The sequence below is a fragment of the Palaemon carinicauda genome, chromosome 29, assembly GCF_036898095.1.
Source record: "Palaemon carinicauda isolate YSFRI2023 chromosome 29, ASM3689809v2, whole genome shotgun sequence".
Classification (NCBI taxonomy): domain Eukaryota; kingdom Metazoa; phylum Arthropoda; class Malacostraca; order Decapoda; family Palaemonidae; genus Palaemon; species Palaemon carinicauda.
The window spans coordinates 57,118,303-57,135,369 of record NC_090753.1 but is presented as its reverse complement, the minus strand read 5'-3'; the positions used below and the strand labels follow the sequence as shown (position 1 = coordinate 57,135,369).

General features: G+C 38.8%; 1 protein-coding gene across 1 annotated transcript in view; it reads left to right on the top strand.

Moving 5' to 3' along the window:
* Nucleotides 1–73: 73 nt before the first annotated feature.
* Nucleotides 74–17,067, top strand: part of LOC137622596 (MAM domain-containing glycosylphosphatidylinositol anchor protein 1-like) — a 269,004-nt gene continuing 252,010 nt past the window's right edge. Inside the window, exons 1-3 of the mRNA XM_068353201.1 lie at nucleotides 74–102; nucleotides 244–337; nucleotides 922–1,081. Of these exons, the coding sequence (XP_068209302.1) occupies nucleotides 74–102; nucleotides 244–337; nucleotides 922–1,081 (283 nt within the window). The remainder of the gene's footprint in view (nucleotides 103–243; nucleotides 338–921; nucleotides 1,082–17,067) is intronic.

Here is a 17,067-nt window from a genome sequence, read left to right as displayed (position 1 = left end):
ATCCATCGTCTTCTCTTCCTTCCCCACAGCTTCTTTCGAAATCTCGAGGGAACCATTCTGTTATTCTTAATGGATGGACATCTCTGAGGCCTTTGTTCCGCAGTGGGCTACTTAACGACTGATATATATGCGTGTGTGTGCATGTATGTAGGTGTATGTGTGTATGTATGTATGTGTGTGTATATTTCCTATACATCTAACTTCAGATCGGCCTCACGTTCGAGTCAACCTTGGCTGGCCAAGACGTTTAGAACTGCTGACAGAAGGCAGCGACCTCTTCCTCAAGTGCATCGTAGACGCCAACCCTCCACCTAACAAAATCGAATTCCTCCAAGATGTAAGATTTCAAGACGTTCTATTTTTCTTTCTCTTTTCATTTCTAGTTTGTTTATTGTTCGTAAGAGTTAATTGTCATCTGGGCTTTGAGAAATTCTCCCCCTCTTCTTGAGAAGTTCTTTGTACTCTAACATCTCTTAAAAAATTAGTATTTCTTTTCAAATTTTCAGTTCTTCAAAATTCCAGCTCGAAAGTTTCATCATAAAAGTATTTGGCTTTTAGAAGTTGTTTTTTTCCCTTAAGTAATCTAATTTATGTAAACGTGTATTAGATTTAATATTCTTATGGGCTAAATTGAATTTAGGTTTAAGCATAGCAATAAATACTTTACTTCTTGTAATAGATTTGTAAGAAAAGTTTACGATGCAACACACACATATATATTATGTTTATGTTTAGCCCCTATACACACACTCTCTCTCTCTCTCTCTCTCTCTCTCTCTCTCTCTCTCTCTCTCTCTCTCTCTCTCTCTCTCAAAACCCACCCATATAAACAAACAAAATGCATCCATAAAACCAGCGACTGTCACTTCTATACGTCTCCCACCTTTATATCACCCCCCCCCCCCGCCCCACCCCGGACAGGGTGTTGCTTTGAACCCCAACAGCAGTGGGATCACAATCCTGAAGGAAGCGACCCTGGCCATCCACCATGTCACTAGAGACCATTCGGGAGACTACCACTGCAAGGCCTCTAACGTCCAGGGAGATTCCAGCAGCAAGAATATCTCCGTTCACGTTAGATGTGAGTTTTTATATTGGTTAAGTCGATGTTAAAGATTGATTTAATTATAAGGTCATAATTGAGTAGTGGTTAAAAATATTGCGATTGTAAGGGACAATTAAGGCTAGTGTTTGATATTGACACATTTTAGTCATTTGCGAAGTATATTAAAGGGTTTTCTTAAAAATCGAGATAACGTAACGTGGTGAAAGAGATCAGCAAAACTGTATTAGTCAAGGCCACCCATACTAGGTTGGTTTGCTGTGAGCGATCAGACGAAAATTTTCCAGCATTACCATTTAACAGTGGTGATGAAAATGACCAAGCCCCAGACATGAATAAGGGCGTGTCTTAGGCTTTGTCCTATGGTGAACTCCAAACGGTTGCAAATGGCTAGACCCCAGATATGAATAAGGACATGTCTGAGGCCTTTGTCCTATAGCGAACTAGAAATGTTTGCAAATGACCAAACACCAGACATGAATAAGGACATGTCTGAGGCCTTTGTCCTATAGCGAACTAGAAACGTTTGCAAATGACCAAACACCAGACATGAATAAGGACATGTCTGAGGCCTTTGTCCTATAGCGAACTAGAAACGTTTGCAAATGACCAAACACCAGACATGAATAAGGACATGTCTGAGGCCTTTGTCCTATAGTAAACTACAAACGGTTGCAAATGACCAAACACCAGACATGAATAAGAACATGTCTTAGGCATTTGTCCTATAGTAAGTTTCTCGTTAGTTTCTTTGGTCGCTGTAACCTCACCATCCTTGTGAGCTAAAGATGGGAGGGGGGTTGGGGGAGCCTATAGTACTATCTGATGAGTCATCAGCAGCCATAGCCTGGCCCTCATTGGTCCTAGCTTGGGTGGAGAGGGGCTTGGTTGCTGATCACATGTATTAGTCAGTCTCTAGGGCATTGTCCTGCTTGATAGGGCAGTGTTACTGTCCACTGCCTCTGCCATTCATGAGCGACCATTAATTTCTGGTTCCCATCACGATCGTGCTATGTAGGTTAGTTTAGTTGAGTTTTGGAAAATTCTTGAGTAATTTTTCTCGACCCGCATCTCTCTCTCTCTCTCTCTCTCTCTCTCTCTCTCTCTCTCTCTCTCTCTCTCTCTCTCTCTCTCTCTCTCTCTCTCTCTCTCGAAATATTCAAATCTTTCAGACTTCCAATAAACCAAAATAAAATAAAAATTTCATTAATACAGTATACATGAGATGAGTATATATAATCATAAAGATATATATATATATATATATATATATATATATATATATATATATATATATATATATACTATATATATATATATATATATATATATATATATATATATATATATATATTATATATATATATATATATATATATATATATATATATATATTATATATATATACATATATATAAATATATATATCTATACATATATATGAATATAATTATACATATATATATATATATATATATATATATATATATATATATATATATATATATATATATATACATATATATATATATAAATCATATATATATACATATATATATATACATATATATATATATATATATATATATATATATATATATATATATATATATATATATATATCCAAAGAAATAAAAAACATAAATAAGATTTGTAACAATGATGCCAAAAGAAAATAAAAACACCAAAATAATATAAAGATTCAATAAGAAGGGACTTTGTTCGAGGGTTCCAGGTGTTTACAAAAAAAAAAAATTATTTCAATCTTTTCCATAAATATGAATGAGTTTCCTTTTGAAATTTAAGTAAATCATTTTTGCAAAACGATTAGTTATTAAGAAATCTATAAATGAATCTCTCCGAATTTTCAGCTATTATTAAAAACAAAACACTACGAGAAAAACGATCTTTGTTTTCAACAAATAAAACTTCAACCTGCACAAAACGAAGCTTGGATCTTTCCTAAAGACTTAACGAGACCAGTTTCTTCTCAAATTTTGTTCAGATTTTTTTTAAAACTTCATTTTGAATGAACTGAATTATACTCATAGTTTTCGAGTATGAAAGAGTTAAGGCTGACTAGACTTTGGGGTTTCATTTCAAATAGACAAAGGTTTTGGGTTGATTTGACTTTGGGGTTACCAATTACATTGACAAAGCTTTTAGGTTGACTTTGGGTTTACCAATTAAATTGAAACAGATTTTAGGTTGACTTTAGGGTTACTAATTAAATTGACAAAGATTTTAGGTTAACTTTAGGGTTACTAATTAAATCAACAAATATTTCAGGTTGACTTTAGGGTTACCAATTAAATTGACAAATATTTTATGTTGACATTGGGGTTACCAATTAAATTTATAGATTATTGGTTGACTTTTGGGTTACCAATCTAATTAGGGTGACTTTGGAATTTTACTTGATTTTTGGGTTTCTATTGAATAGAATAAGACTTTGGGTTAGATTTATGAATTCGTATTATATATCCCGGTGATAGGGACCATGAGGCCCTTCAATCTCCTCTATTGGGAAGTTGAAATTTCCCTCATAAAAGAACCACATCATTAGAATTCATTGCTATAAACTCTGACTCTCCATCAATCAATCAATCAATCAATCAATCACTTGAAATTCTGACTTTAGCAAAGACACAGAGAGAAATAAACCATTTCGTGCTGAGGATGGTCACTGTTTCCAACGGGGATTACCAACATGCAAATGAGGAGGAGGAAACTTCTTTTTGTTCCCCTTTGGGGAAGATAATTGACTCTCATTAGACTAAATTCCCCTGATTCGAAACCCAAGAGTAAAGGTGAAAGTTTTAAGAGACAAGCTATCGGGTTGGAAGCCAGTTTCGCTTGACGACGAATACTCTGTATGGAACTTTTAGATTTTATTAACGAAGGAAGTTACTAATAGGTTGTTTATAAATATTAATGAATATAATCACATCTACTTAGGTTATTGAAGTGAGTGATTTTTCTAGGTCAAAATCATTATTTTGGGAATGAATGTCCTCTTTCCTTTCAACTGTATTAGGCATTTTAATCCCAGAATGCTCTAAAGCACCGTAGTGGATAACACTTTATTACTTATCACATAATTATGATTAAAATGTTGTTGATTAAATGAATAACTTTTAATCGACTTTAATTTTTAATCAAATGTGAAAACATTAGGGAAAATTTAAGCTACTTGATGTTTTGATTTCCCCCCCCCCCCCCCAAAAAAAAATTCTTTCGAATAACAAAATCTCTAAAATCTATCCATTCCCTTTATAATAATAATAATAATAATAATAATAATAATAATAATAACAATAATAATAATAATAATAATAATAATAATAATAATAATAATAATAATAATAATAATAATATTTTCGACAATTTCTAAGATGTATTAAATTGCACAAACTTCTTTAAAAAAAAAAAAAAAATATCAATAGATTTCGACGACCTCAAATCTCCGTTTGAAAGTTGGAAGACCTAAATTGTATCTTTACAAAATCTGAAAAAACTTTAGATGCAACTCTTCTAACAAACAAATAAACAATCAAAAACAGAATGAAGAAAATAAGCTAAAAAATGCCTCGTTGACATACGATTCTATCTAAAATTTAAATGGATATAATTAACATCATTAGAGCCACTAATAGGCTCAGCTATTTGAAGTGACTTTTAATTACCTCTAATTTCGATGCCTAAGAAGTTCCCTGTAACATTAGTCTACAAAGTAAAGAAATTTGATGGCAACAACGATGAGGAGATTTGACGAGCAGATTTGACGAGTAGATTTATCGAGTATATCAGACGAGGAGAATTGAAGAGTAGATTTATCGAGTAGATATGAACCATGTTAATGGGAATTAACATGTACCAAGTTAATTGGGAATTATCATGTACCAAGTTCATGGGGAATTGACATGTACCAATTTAATGGGGGAATTGACATGAACCAAGTTAATGGGGCATTGCCATGTACCAAGTTATTGGGGAATTGACACGAACCAGGTTAATGGGGATTTGACATGTTCCAAGTTAATGAGGAATTGACATGTCCAGAGTTAATGTCCTCATTAACAATACATTTTTGTTGTTGACAAAACCATTTTGGTTGATAACAAAGTTTGATAAAAAGTGAAGCAAAAAATGAAAAAAATAAAATCGATCCTGAAATGTTTAATAGAAGCAAAAGGTATTGCAAAAATAAAATGTTTATTTTTGGCTTTTTACCATCAATAATTTATGGAAATCGAGATCAGAACAGACTCCCGGAAGAGTGCGGGAATATTTTAACATTGGCCAACAATTCTAAAGGACAAAGATTCATTTAATTTTTGCTGTTTTTTTATAAATCCTGCAGCTTCCTTTGATGGATAAACCGGAACTATTTTCTATCATTGAAACTTCAAGAGATAACGTTCCGTATATATATATATATATATATATATATATATATATATATATATATATATATATATATATATATATATATATATATATATATATATATATATATATATATATATATATATATATATATATATATATATATTTGGGCTCAGGCCATGTTGTCCTGATGGAAGTTCCTTCATTAGTAGCTCCCTAGGTATATTTGACTACAGTGATATATCCCAGAGAATTTACCAAAGGTATCCAGAATTCTAACTCCTGGAGCGAATATCCCTTAAAATTTTAAAAGGGATATCGCGTAATATCAGAGGACGTATTCTTGACACGTCTCATGGCTATCTACACCCCCAATAGCCCTTTCGCTTCGAGGGGAAAGATTGGCAAGAATAAGGAGAGTCATTAAAGAGACAACGCTCTCGACACTCCTACTGTACTGTAAATAGTGCGCCGAATCACCACCGCGAGGCGCCACCAAGCCATTCTTTCTCGTGTAGCTTCGTTGACCGGTGTTATCCTGTGTTATCTCTCGCTATTTTGGAGTTATTTGTCGCTATGATGTCTTCACCTGCCTCATCAGCTTCTGGAAAGTTAAGTAATATCTTTGAATTGTGTAAATGTAAGCTCTTGCTAGTTTTACACTTTGATTGAGATCGTAAATAATGTAACAAGAGCTGTTGCCAGCCAGATGGTGTCATGAACACGGTCGTTCTTCCTGTACATCTAGTTAGCCAGAACGACTTTCCCGGCATTATTTGCTTTAATAACTTTAGCTATTTAGTATTTTAGCTATGCCTTTTTATATTATGTCATTGTTGTCGTGGATTTGGCTATTTATTTTCGAGCCTCACGAGTGCTAGGCTTCCTAGCCTAGGCACCTACACACTTCATGCATGATATAACCTTCCTGGTAAAATTTTATTGAAGCTCGGGCAATATTTCATACAATTAAGATATTACTGCATAAATTTTCCTCTTCCAAGATAGTATACAAGAGAGTTTCGGTGAACAATTCTCTATGCTCCTAGACTTACTAGCCTAGGGGCTTCAGTATACTTTCATACATGTCCCCAATTGCTCTTGTATTGTTTTCTAAGGTGAGATTGATGCCTCCTATACCTTCTAAGTCGATACCAATGTCTTGACGAGATTTAAGAGCAATTCCTCTTCCCTCTGATAATAAGCCTAGGCTACCCTCAGTTAGCTTTGCTGTGAACTGAGTTCTGGCAAAGTTTACTGGGGTGTTTCGTTTCTTTCTCTTAACCACAGAGTCGGTTTTTGAGTTGGAACGGGACATCAGAGTAAAGTCTGTGTTGGGCATCTTACTGTCTCGGTGAAATGATTTCCCAAGTCAGGTTAAGTTGTCTATACAGGAGGCTAGGCCTCCCTAGACCATACGTGGAGGTTTTTGTTTTATAATTCCTCCTTCCTCGGTCTAGCAGACAGTCCTGTGCTAGTGATCTTAGACCGAAGAAATGATTTCTTAATTGCCTAAGATACCTGGTACGAGATTCTGTTCTCTTGCGAGATTGTGTCCCATGGCCGCTTTCTCACTTGTCTAACCCAACCGGGGGAAATGATTTCCCCTACTTGAGGTTACCTTATGAGATCAGAATCCTTGAGGTTGGGTAATGCCTTCGGGTATTACCTTACTTATAGGACTTTTCCCCCTTCCCCGCTGTCTCTTTTGTGTTGGACGAACCATCACCATCCCTGGCCGTCATTCTATATTTGACCCTAAGGGTAATCTATATAACTGGCCTGAGGTTCCCTGTCTGCTGCCGGTCGGGGCGGCTGCCGGCAGATACCCTCATAATCATTAGAGTGTTCTTCAGTCCTCCTTTGGACTGCCTTCCATAGCCCATATGGATGGGATATGGTTGGGTGGAAGCCCGAATATAATTTCCCCTTCCACTTGAACCCTCATTCGAGATGAAGGCCGGCAAGGCTGAGCCTTTGCCTTCCTCCACCTTCTCTCTTTTTCTCTACCTTTCCTTATACAGGGCCGGCCGCCGGCAGCTTATAGCTGTCATGTTGGTTGTCTGTCGGCCAGCAGTTACTCTGCCGCAACTTGCAGGGAGTGTCGCTGAGCGATAACCCAACGACATTAAACATACTATGTTCAGTGGCCGGCAACTAAGTTGTCGGCCGGCAGTCGGCCACCCAAAGTATAGATCTGAAGACAGTAACTGCCTTTAATAGCCCAGAATAGGCCGGCATATATCGGCAGGCCCGGCATGTGCCGGCAGGACCGGCATGTGCCGGCAGGACCGGCATGTGCCGGCAGGTCTGGCGGAATACCACCGCCAGGCAGTGCTGTAGCCCAAATAGTTTTTTCCAACCTACAAGGTGCTTCATGGGCAGCCTATTGTGAGACCATCACATATAAGAGAATGATCCTCTCTACCACTTAATGGTTATCAACCATTAATTTCCCCCAATATTGAACCTGGGACATTGTGTTAAGAAGACACTTTATATCAAAGGATATTTTCTTCCCATACAAAATTCATTAAGAATTTATTGTTCAATGTTGAAGGAGGTCATAGCAATGGGCTTTCCTATTTTCTAGCTTACTCTATCCAAGCTAATATTTAAAAAAAAAAAAAATATGTATGCTGAAATCTGAGAACTTCACCAAATACTTACTGTATATGCTTTCTTTCTTTACAGGAGGAGCATCCCGAGTGCGGGAACAATTTTTGCAGGGTCCGTAGCAAGAACTTCTATGGCCATGACGTGTACAGGGCCCATGTTCGCTGCGCAGTCACCCAGGGGGCTCTCAAATACTGGGACCCACAGGTATGTACCGTTTGTGACAAACTGGTAAAAGAGGCTTTTGATGATCAAAAGTCTACTGAGTCAAGGGATGCAGCAAGGGACGCGCTGCGAAAATGGGTCAGGGGTTTTCAGAAGAACACCTCTGGCCCATACCTTCCTAATGAGAGGATGAGGACTGTCTTTTCCTTAGGGCATCTGCGGATGCAATCATTCCCCAGGCTCAACCCAAGATTCCCTAGTACAGATTCCGATGGAATTTGTTGTTTCAGACACCTTGAAGGGCATCCATTTAGACGACAACATCTCGGTTGTCTCAGAGGAGACTGAGAACAATCTCCTACTGGAAGAACTGGAGCAGGAGGATGACGTACCTCCTGAGGCTGAAGTCGATAAGACCGAAACGATTTCAGTACCTTCAGCCACGGTGACTGAGCCGGTGCCTTTGACTTCATCTACTGCACCCCAGCTAGATTCCATCACGAGTACATTGCACTCGCTGCTGTATATGGTGCAGGACATTCAGAAGTCATCGTCTGAGAAAGAAGATTCTCTTTGGACGGAAATGCATCAGCTGGTTGCAACACATTTAGCCCCGAAGAAGCTAAACGTCAAGGATCTCCCCGCTTTCTCTGACGTTAACCCTCGGAGATATGCAGAGCATATGCTAATGTCAGGGGGGAAGATCTTCCTCTCGGAGAAACTGGGCACTGTCCCAGTAGGGGAAATTGAGTTTTGGCCCAGCAAAGGGGCCTATCCGGACTGCTATGTCCGTCTAAGGACGGAACCTGCATGCAAGGAGGAAACAGAGCCGAAGGAGACGATTGTCCTCGAACTCTCTAAGGCTCAAGCCTTATATACAACCACCTTGAAAGAGAGGGCCTTTACTAGTTCCAAGGTGCCGGCTCTCAGCAAAAATCACCCGTCCTTTATTGCTGACCCCAAACGTGCCTTCCCCTTTATGGACAAAGAGTTTAAGGCAGCCTTAAAGGCAGTTGAAGCAGGGAAACCTTGCCCTACACTGGAGGAATGTAGACCCTTTTCCCTTGCTTTTCCATCAGATGATAAAGACTGGAAGGATGTTCATAACACCTTCACAGTTGGGAAGCTGGACGCAGACATTGCTGGACGACAGTTCGGCGAAAACCTCCCGAAGCTGTCAGAGTCTCTCCTGCACAGGGAACAAGAGACTAAAGAACGTCTTGCTGCTTCCATGTGTCTGCAGACTGGCTTAGAGACTATGGCAAGCATCCCGAACACCCAGATATGTACATGGTCTTCGCCAAATCTCATTTGGCGACAGTCACCAAGGACTTGTTCAACTTTATCAAAGCCCGAAGGACTTGTACAGAGTTCGTGTTCGCCTCGGCTGCGGTGAGACATGAACCAAGGAAGCTCATAGCCTCCAATATCTGGGGAAAAGACCTCTCCCCAAGCGAAGTGGCCAAGAGGTCGTGGACAAAGCCGCTATGGAGAACAGGAATCTCCTCTCCTTGTGGGGATTGTCCTCAAAAAGAAAATCTTCCGCTGACGAGGGTCCCCAGCCGAAGAATAAATGAAAACAAACAAGAGTGCCCTCTAGGCCTAGAAAACAACAACAGCTTCCCGTGGCCACGGTGCCCCAGACGGTGGAACATCCAACCACCACTTTCCAACTGGTGCCCCAAACGCTGGCGACCCAATCGCTGGTGTTCGCCCCAGTCTTTGAAAGCCAATCAACGACTTTAAGGCCAAAGTCTCGAGGTTCCTTTCGAGGGTCCTATAGACGCCCCTTCAGAGGTAGGGGTAACAAAGGTGGACGTGACCGAGGAGGCAAGTCCTCCAACCAGCACTCCAAGTGAGATGCTACCGGTAGGAGGGAGACTTCTCCTCTTCCGGGATCGTTGGACCTTCGATCCCTGGGGCCACAGCCTAATCAAGAACAGACTAGGGTGGAGTTGGAGCTCAACTCCACCAAACTTTCCTCAATTCTTCCAGCACTCAACCCCCATTCTGGAAGAATATGTTGAGGAACTCCTGAACAAAAGAGTTATACGGAAGGCAAAGTCCAAAAGATTCCAAGGAAGGCTATTTTGTGTTCTGAAGAAGGATTCGGAAAAGCTCAGTCATTCTGGATATATCACCACTCAATAAGTTCATAGTGAACCACAAATTCAGAATGCTGACGCTTCAACACATAAGGACCCTTTTGCCCAAACGGGCATACACAGTCTCCATAGACATGACGGATGCGTACTGGCATGTTCCAATAAACCGTCGAAGTTTCCTCCTACCTAGGGTTCAAACTACAGAAAAGAAAGTACGTTTTCAGAGCCATGCCCTTCGGTCTAAACATAGCCCCAAGGGTATTCACCAAGCTTGTGAATGCAGTCATTCATCAACTACGGCTAAAGGGGATCCAGGTAGTAGCCTACCTGGACGACTGGCTGGTGTGGGCAGCATCCGAGGAAGAGTGCAGGCAAGCCTCCAATCAAGTGATCCAGTTCCTGGAACACTTAGGATTCAAGATCAACTTGGAAAAGTCTCGTCTATCTCCAGCTCAATAGTTACAGTGGCTCGGCGTCCACTGGGATTTACAGTCACACTGCCTTTCCATTCCATCAAAGAAGAGGAGAGATAGCAGGATCTGTCAAGAGACTTCTCCAATCCGACAGGATTTCAAGAAGGCAACAGGAGAGAGTGTTGGGGTCCCTCCAGCTTGCCTCAGTGACAGATCCAATATTGAAAGCTCACTTAAAAGATGCATCAGGGGTTTGGAGAAACTACGCATCAAACGCTCGAAGAGATCTACAAAGACCGATTCCAAATCATCTGCGATCACTATTCAAACCATGGTCGGAAGCCAAGAACCTGAAGAGCAAGGCACCTCTGAAACCACCTCCACCGGCAGTCACCGTTCACACGGACGCCTGAAAAGAGGGGTGGGGAGGTCACTCTCATCATCGGAGAGTCCAGGGAACCTGGTCTCCCCTCTTCAAGACCTTCCACATCAATTTTCTGGAAGCCATGGTGGTTCTTCTCTCTCTGAAGAAACTGGAACTTTGCTGCTCAATCCACATCCATCTGGTTCTAGACAGCGAAGTCGTAATGAGATGCCTAAATCGACAAGGCTCAAGATCACCTCACATAAATCAAGTGATACTGGCCATCCTCCGTCTAGCGAAGAAGAAGAGATGGCACTTGTCAACTGTCCACCTTCAAGGGTTCCGCAATGTGACAGCGGACGCTCTATCCAGGGTCAACCCGATAAAGTCAGAATGGTCCCTAGATGCAAAATCATTCTCCTTCATATTACGCAAAGTCCCGGGACTGCAGATAGATCTCTTCGCAACGAGCGACAACAAGAAGCTACTCTGGTATGTAGCCCCGTGCAAGGATCCTCTAGCGGAAGCGACAGACGCAATGTCCATAGATTGGAACAGGTGGTCCAAGAACTACCTGTTCCCTCCAACCAACCTTCTGCTGAAAGTCCTCGACAAACTGAGATCCTTTCGAGGGATAGCAGCAATAGTGGCCCACAAGTGGCCCAACAGTGTTTGATTCCCTTTGATAATGGAACTACGCCTGAAGCTGATCCCGTTGCCGGACCCAGTTCTGACTCAGCAAGTGCAGAAATTGACTGTCTCAGCTTCATCAGAGAAAACCCAGAACCTTCATCTCATGATTTTCTCACCCTAGCGGTCAAGAAACGGTTCGGGATTTCAAGGGACAGTATTAACTTCTTAGAAGAATACAAGTCAAAGTCAACAAGAAGACAATATGAGCCTTCCTGGAAGAAATGGGTGGCCTTTGTCAAGGCGAAGAAACCTAAGATTTCTACGGATTTCTGCTTGTCCTTCTTCATCCATCTTCATGAACAAAGTTTAGCAGCCAACACGATTACTACATGTAAATCTGCCCTAGTCAGACCAATACTATATGCCTTCCAGGTAGATTTTCTAATGAAATCTTCAACAAGATTCCATAAGCCTGCGCTAAACTTCGGCCCACAGCTCCACCAAAGCCCATTTCGTGGTCTTTGGATAAGGTTCTTCACTTAGCATCAACTCTGAACAATGAGGATTGCTCGCTGAAAGACTTTACTCAATAGGTGATATTCTTATTTGCACTAGCCTCAGGAGCCAGAGTTAGCGAAATAGTGGCCCTCTCGAAGGATGATGGCCACATTCAGTTCACAGACTCCGGAGAACTGAACCTCTTTCTGGACCCAACGTTTCTCGCCAAGAACGAGTTGCCCAATAAGAGATGGGGTCCCTGGAGAATCTGGCCTCTGAAGGAAGAAGCATCCCTCTGCCCAGTGGAATGCCTAAAGGTCTATCTTCGAAGAACTTCAGACTTTAAGGGAGGTCAGCTTTTCAGGGGAGAGACGTCTGGTTCAACTTTATCCTTGAAACAGTTAAGGGCGAAAATCACCTATTTTATACGCAGAGCGGATCCAGACAGTACACCCACAGGTCATGATCCGAGAAAAGTTCCCTTGTCTCTGAATTTCTTTCAGACGATGTCGTTTGAAAGCCTTTGTGCTTATACTGGATGGAAGTCATCCAGAGTTTTTATTCAAACACTATGCAAAGCAATTACAGGAAATAAAATTTCATGTGGTGGCGGCAGGCAGTGTTATAAAACCTGCCGCTTGATTACTGCAAAGAACAGTGCACTAATTGGGACTTTTAGGGAAGGGTGTACATGATAGACTCGTAAGACATATCATGTTGAGTATTGTGTTTAGTGATAACACTATAGACTCTTCTCTCTACACAGGTGGCATTAAGCATAATAGACTGACACGAGTGCCAGGCATACTTATATGCACAGTGTTCCTAGTAACAACAGAATACATAGTGAAATTTTATATTTCCTTTAGAGTGGCTAATGTTTTCCTTTTCAGGTGAAACTTATTTTAATTCTGTTATTACTATTTATGCTTTTATGCAGAATCGTTCTGCATAAGATGTAATTGAATACATCCATGATTTCTATTTTTGTAATACACAATAGAAGGAATCTTTGCGTCTCTTTCGCCTCAAACATTCTAGATTAAGAATAAAGTCAGAGCATCCTTGAATCTTTTAATATTTAAAAAATATTGGGGAACTAAGGTTAAGACTGTTCCAAGCAAACAGGTAAGAACTGATTATACTAAACTGTTTATTTTACTGAACTAAGGTTTCCTACACGTATATAAACCTGTCTCTCTCTTTTCAGCCAAACTTGGGAGGTATTAGTAACCTATACAGAGATATGCCATCTAAGTACAAACTATACTTTATGTATATGATGACACTAATATACAAACTGTTTGCTAGATTGTTTCTTGAACTCACATTCCTCGGGTTTTTTCCTAGAGTCTACCCAGACTCTTCCCTGTAGGGGGCAGGAAAAGCTGACATAGTTTATGATCAGTTAATTGATGTATAACAGTAACATCAAGTGTCTCTAGGTCTAGAAGACCAAATAGGAAATATCTATCTCGAGATAACGGCACTATTGAAAATCCACGGATACATTAATGCTCTGGTAAACTTCCATCAGGACGACATGGCCTGAGCCCAAAAAACGGATTTTGAAGCCATATCGTCATGATGGGCCCACCCTCTTTTTGACAAAAGGATAATGAATCCCTCCCTATGGTACTGTATCTGCAACACCTACAAAGCTACAAAGAATGGCTTGGTGGCGCCTCGCGGTGGCGAGTCGGCGCACTATTTACAGTACAGTAGGAGTGTCGAGAGCGTTGTCTCTTTAACGACTCTAATTATTCTTGCCACTCTTTCCCCTCGAAGCAAATGGGCTATTGGGGGTGTAGATAGTCATGAGACGTATCAAGAATACGCCCTCTGATATTACGCGATATCCCTTTTAAAATTTAAAGGGATATTTGCTCCAGGAGTTAGAATTTTGGATACCTTTGGTAAATTCTCTGGGATATATCACTGTAATCAAATATACCTATGAGGCTACTAATGAAGGAATTTCCATCAGGAAGACATGGCTACCTCACCCAAAAATAGATTTTTCGCTTTGCTTCAAAATCCGTTATATATATATATATATATATATATATATATATATATATATATATATATATATATATATATATATATATATATATATATATACAGAGAGAGAGAGAGAGAGAGAGAGAGAGAGAGAGAGAGAGAGAGAGAGAGAGAGAGAGAGAGAGAGAGAGAGAGAGAGAGAGAGGGTGTCCCTTTTCTGAGCTAGGTTATAATTCGGACTATTCGCTTTAAACTTTGGCTTAATCTGCTCTACTTACAACTTACGAAGAGAGAGAGAGAGAGAGAGAGAGAGAGAGAGAGAGAGAGAGAGAGAGAGAGAGACTTAAAATAATACTAAAATTATATATATATATATATATATATATATATATATATATATATATATATATATATATATATATATATATATATATATATATATATATATAAAGCGCTTAATAAATTACTACAATAAAGAAGCAATTTCATTTCCAATTAGAGCGAAATTCTTCGTTGTGTCCCACAAACTCCCAATTACAAAAGATGCTTTCATTACATCACTAAAAAAAGTGTAAAGAGAAAAGAAGAAAGAATCACACATGAACTTTCAGTCGATGTTTCATCAAACCTTATTCACACTACAAAAATTATGTTCATTAATGAAAAGAAGAAATACGAAATATGAATGAAAGTATTCACCGTTTTTTTCGTATATTAAAGCAAAGCATTAGCATGTTCTCCTTTAAAAACATTTAAATAACTTTAACCTGCATTTACAAAATATTAACAAACACAGCCTTGTCTAGCTCACTGCAGGACAAAGGCCTCAGACACATCCTTAGTCATTTATGTGATTTGGACAGTTTTCTTCACCACGCTGACCAATGGGGATTGGTGATGGTGGGAAACTTTAGTGTGATGGCTCACGGCAAACTATCCTAGTATGAGTGTCACTGACTAGTACAGCTTTCACCACGTTAAGGTATCTTCCCTTAACATAGGCGTACATTCATTATTGTATGAAAAAATATATACAATAAAAATTTTGGTCTGATACGGATACAGTGGTATTTTTAAACTTCGAAAAAAAAATATCTAATAATTTTATTTAAAATTACAGACCCAGTCATCAAAAGACGCCGAATTAAGTATACTGTAATTCTGTCATCACGTATATATATATATATATATATATATATATATATATATATATATATATATATATATATATATATATATATATATATAAGTACTTACATATACTTACATGTATACATAAATACATATACACTGTATGTGTGTAAGGATTTAAAGCAAGATTATATCATATCAACATACCCACATGAATTTTTACTTCCGAATAGACAGGGATATCAATTTACATAGGCCTAGGGGTTGACTAATAATTGGTAGGCCGAACCTGGAGTGACCAGCGAACGTGCCAAACTATTCGAACTACTTACCCCTTAAGAGCAGCAAATAGAAAGGACGAAACTATTGAACAATAATAACTAAAGAATTAACGTTCAAGTTTACATACCTTTAAAAGGAAAACATTGTATATTAGTAGTACTGTAATAATACAAATAAATCTCTTTAGTGTAGTGACTATCATAGCCCTAAGGCCTTATCATTAGCAGGGCCGTTGTTATTTAAGGCAAAAATAAGAACATCATTAAAGGTGATTGAAAATTATGGATAAAATTATTCATTAATAGTAATTAGAAGCGATTATTGTTCATCATTGTTAATTAATAGTGATTTTTAGTAATAAATATTCATCTTTCACACTGAACGGAAATTTCTATTAACTTTGTAGACAAATTGGATTTTGTTCATTGAATTCCCCTTATCACTTGTAAAAAAAATTATCGATAAATTGGGATGATTATAGAATTAATTTTTCCGATAATGAAAGCTTATTAACACTATACAAGTATATATGAAAAGACATGTTTATCAATATTAATTAAAATCATGATGAATGGCGCCAAATGATTGTTTATGTGATCTTTATTGGTGATTATTACTTTCAACTTACAGTGAATAACGTTCTTGACGCTAAACCCCCCCCCCCCCCACACACACACACACAAAGACCCCATACAATAAAACCAACGAGAAATGTAGATGAAACGAGACGGGCGGTAACATTTAGTCAGAAAAATTCTGGAATACAAGGTCATGAAATATCAACAAAGTCAAATAAAAACAGGTTCGTTCGGTAGTTCGCTTTCGATTGCCCTACCTTACGTAAGGCACGGGCTCTTGCGTTGGCAGCCAGTAAAAAACAACAGGTAAATTGTAAAATGTTTGTAAGATCACAAAGAATAAAAATCACAACAAACAATGAAAAACAACTAAAACATTGTACCCTATTCTATCTAATCATCGACCAATAATCATCGTAACTATCTAACCTAGGAAGGAAGGTTTAGTTCTCACCAATCAGCCTTAGAACGTCCAGCTGTGGTTTCAATACATCTGCGGAGTCTTTTCTTCTTCTTCTTCTTCCTTGAATACATTGGAGAATCAGCTGTCTCTAATTAGTCCCTCAATTGCTCTTGTTCCATGGGAGTTAGTATGATATAAGTCACAAAGTCATATCACTGACTTTTGTACAAATTTCTCTGTCCACTGAATGGCAATCTCATCGGGGGCTAATCCAAGAAAATAAGCTGTTGAAACAAATACGGGACTTGACTGACGAAAGTTCTGTTTAAAAATAAGCATTCTTGACGGATAAATATTCATAGTTCCTCCACTTTCCTCGTTTTTTCGTAATGTATTTCTTAACTCTTTCATTTGGTTATGATT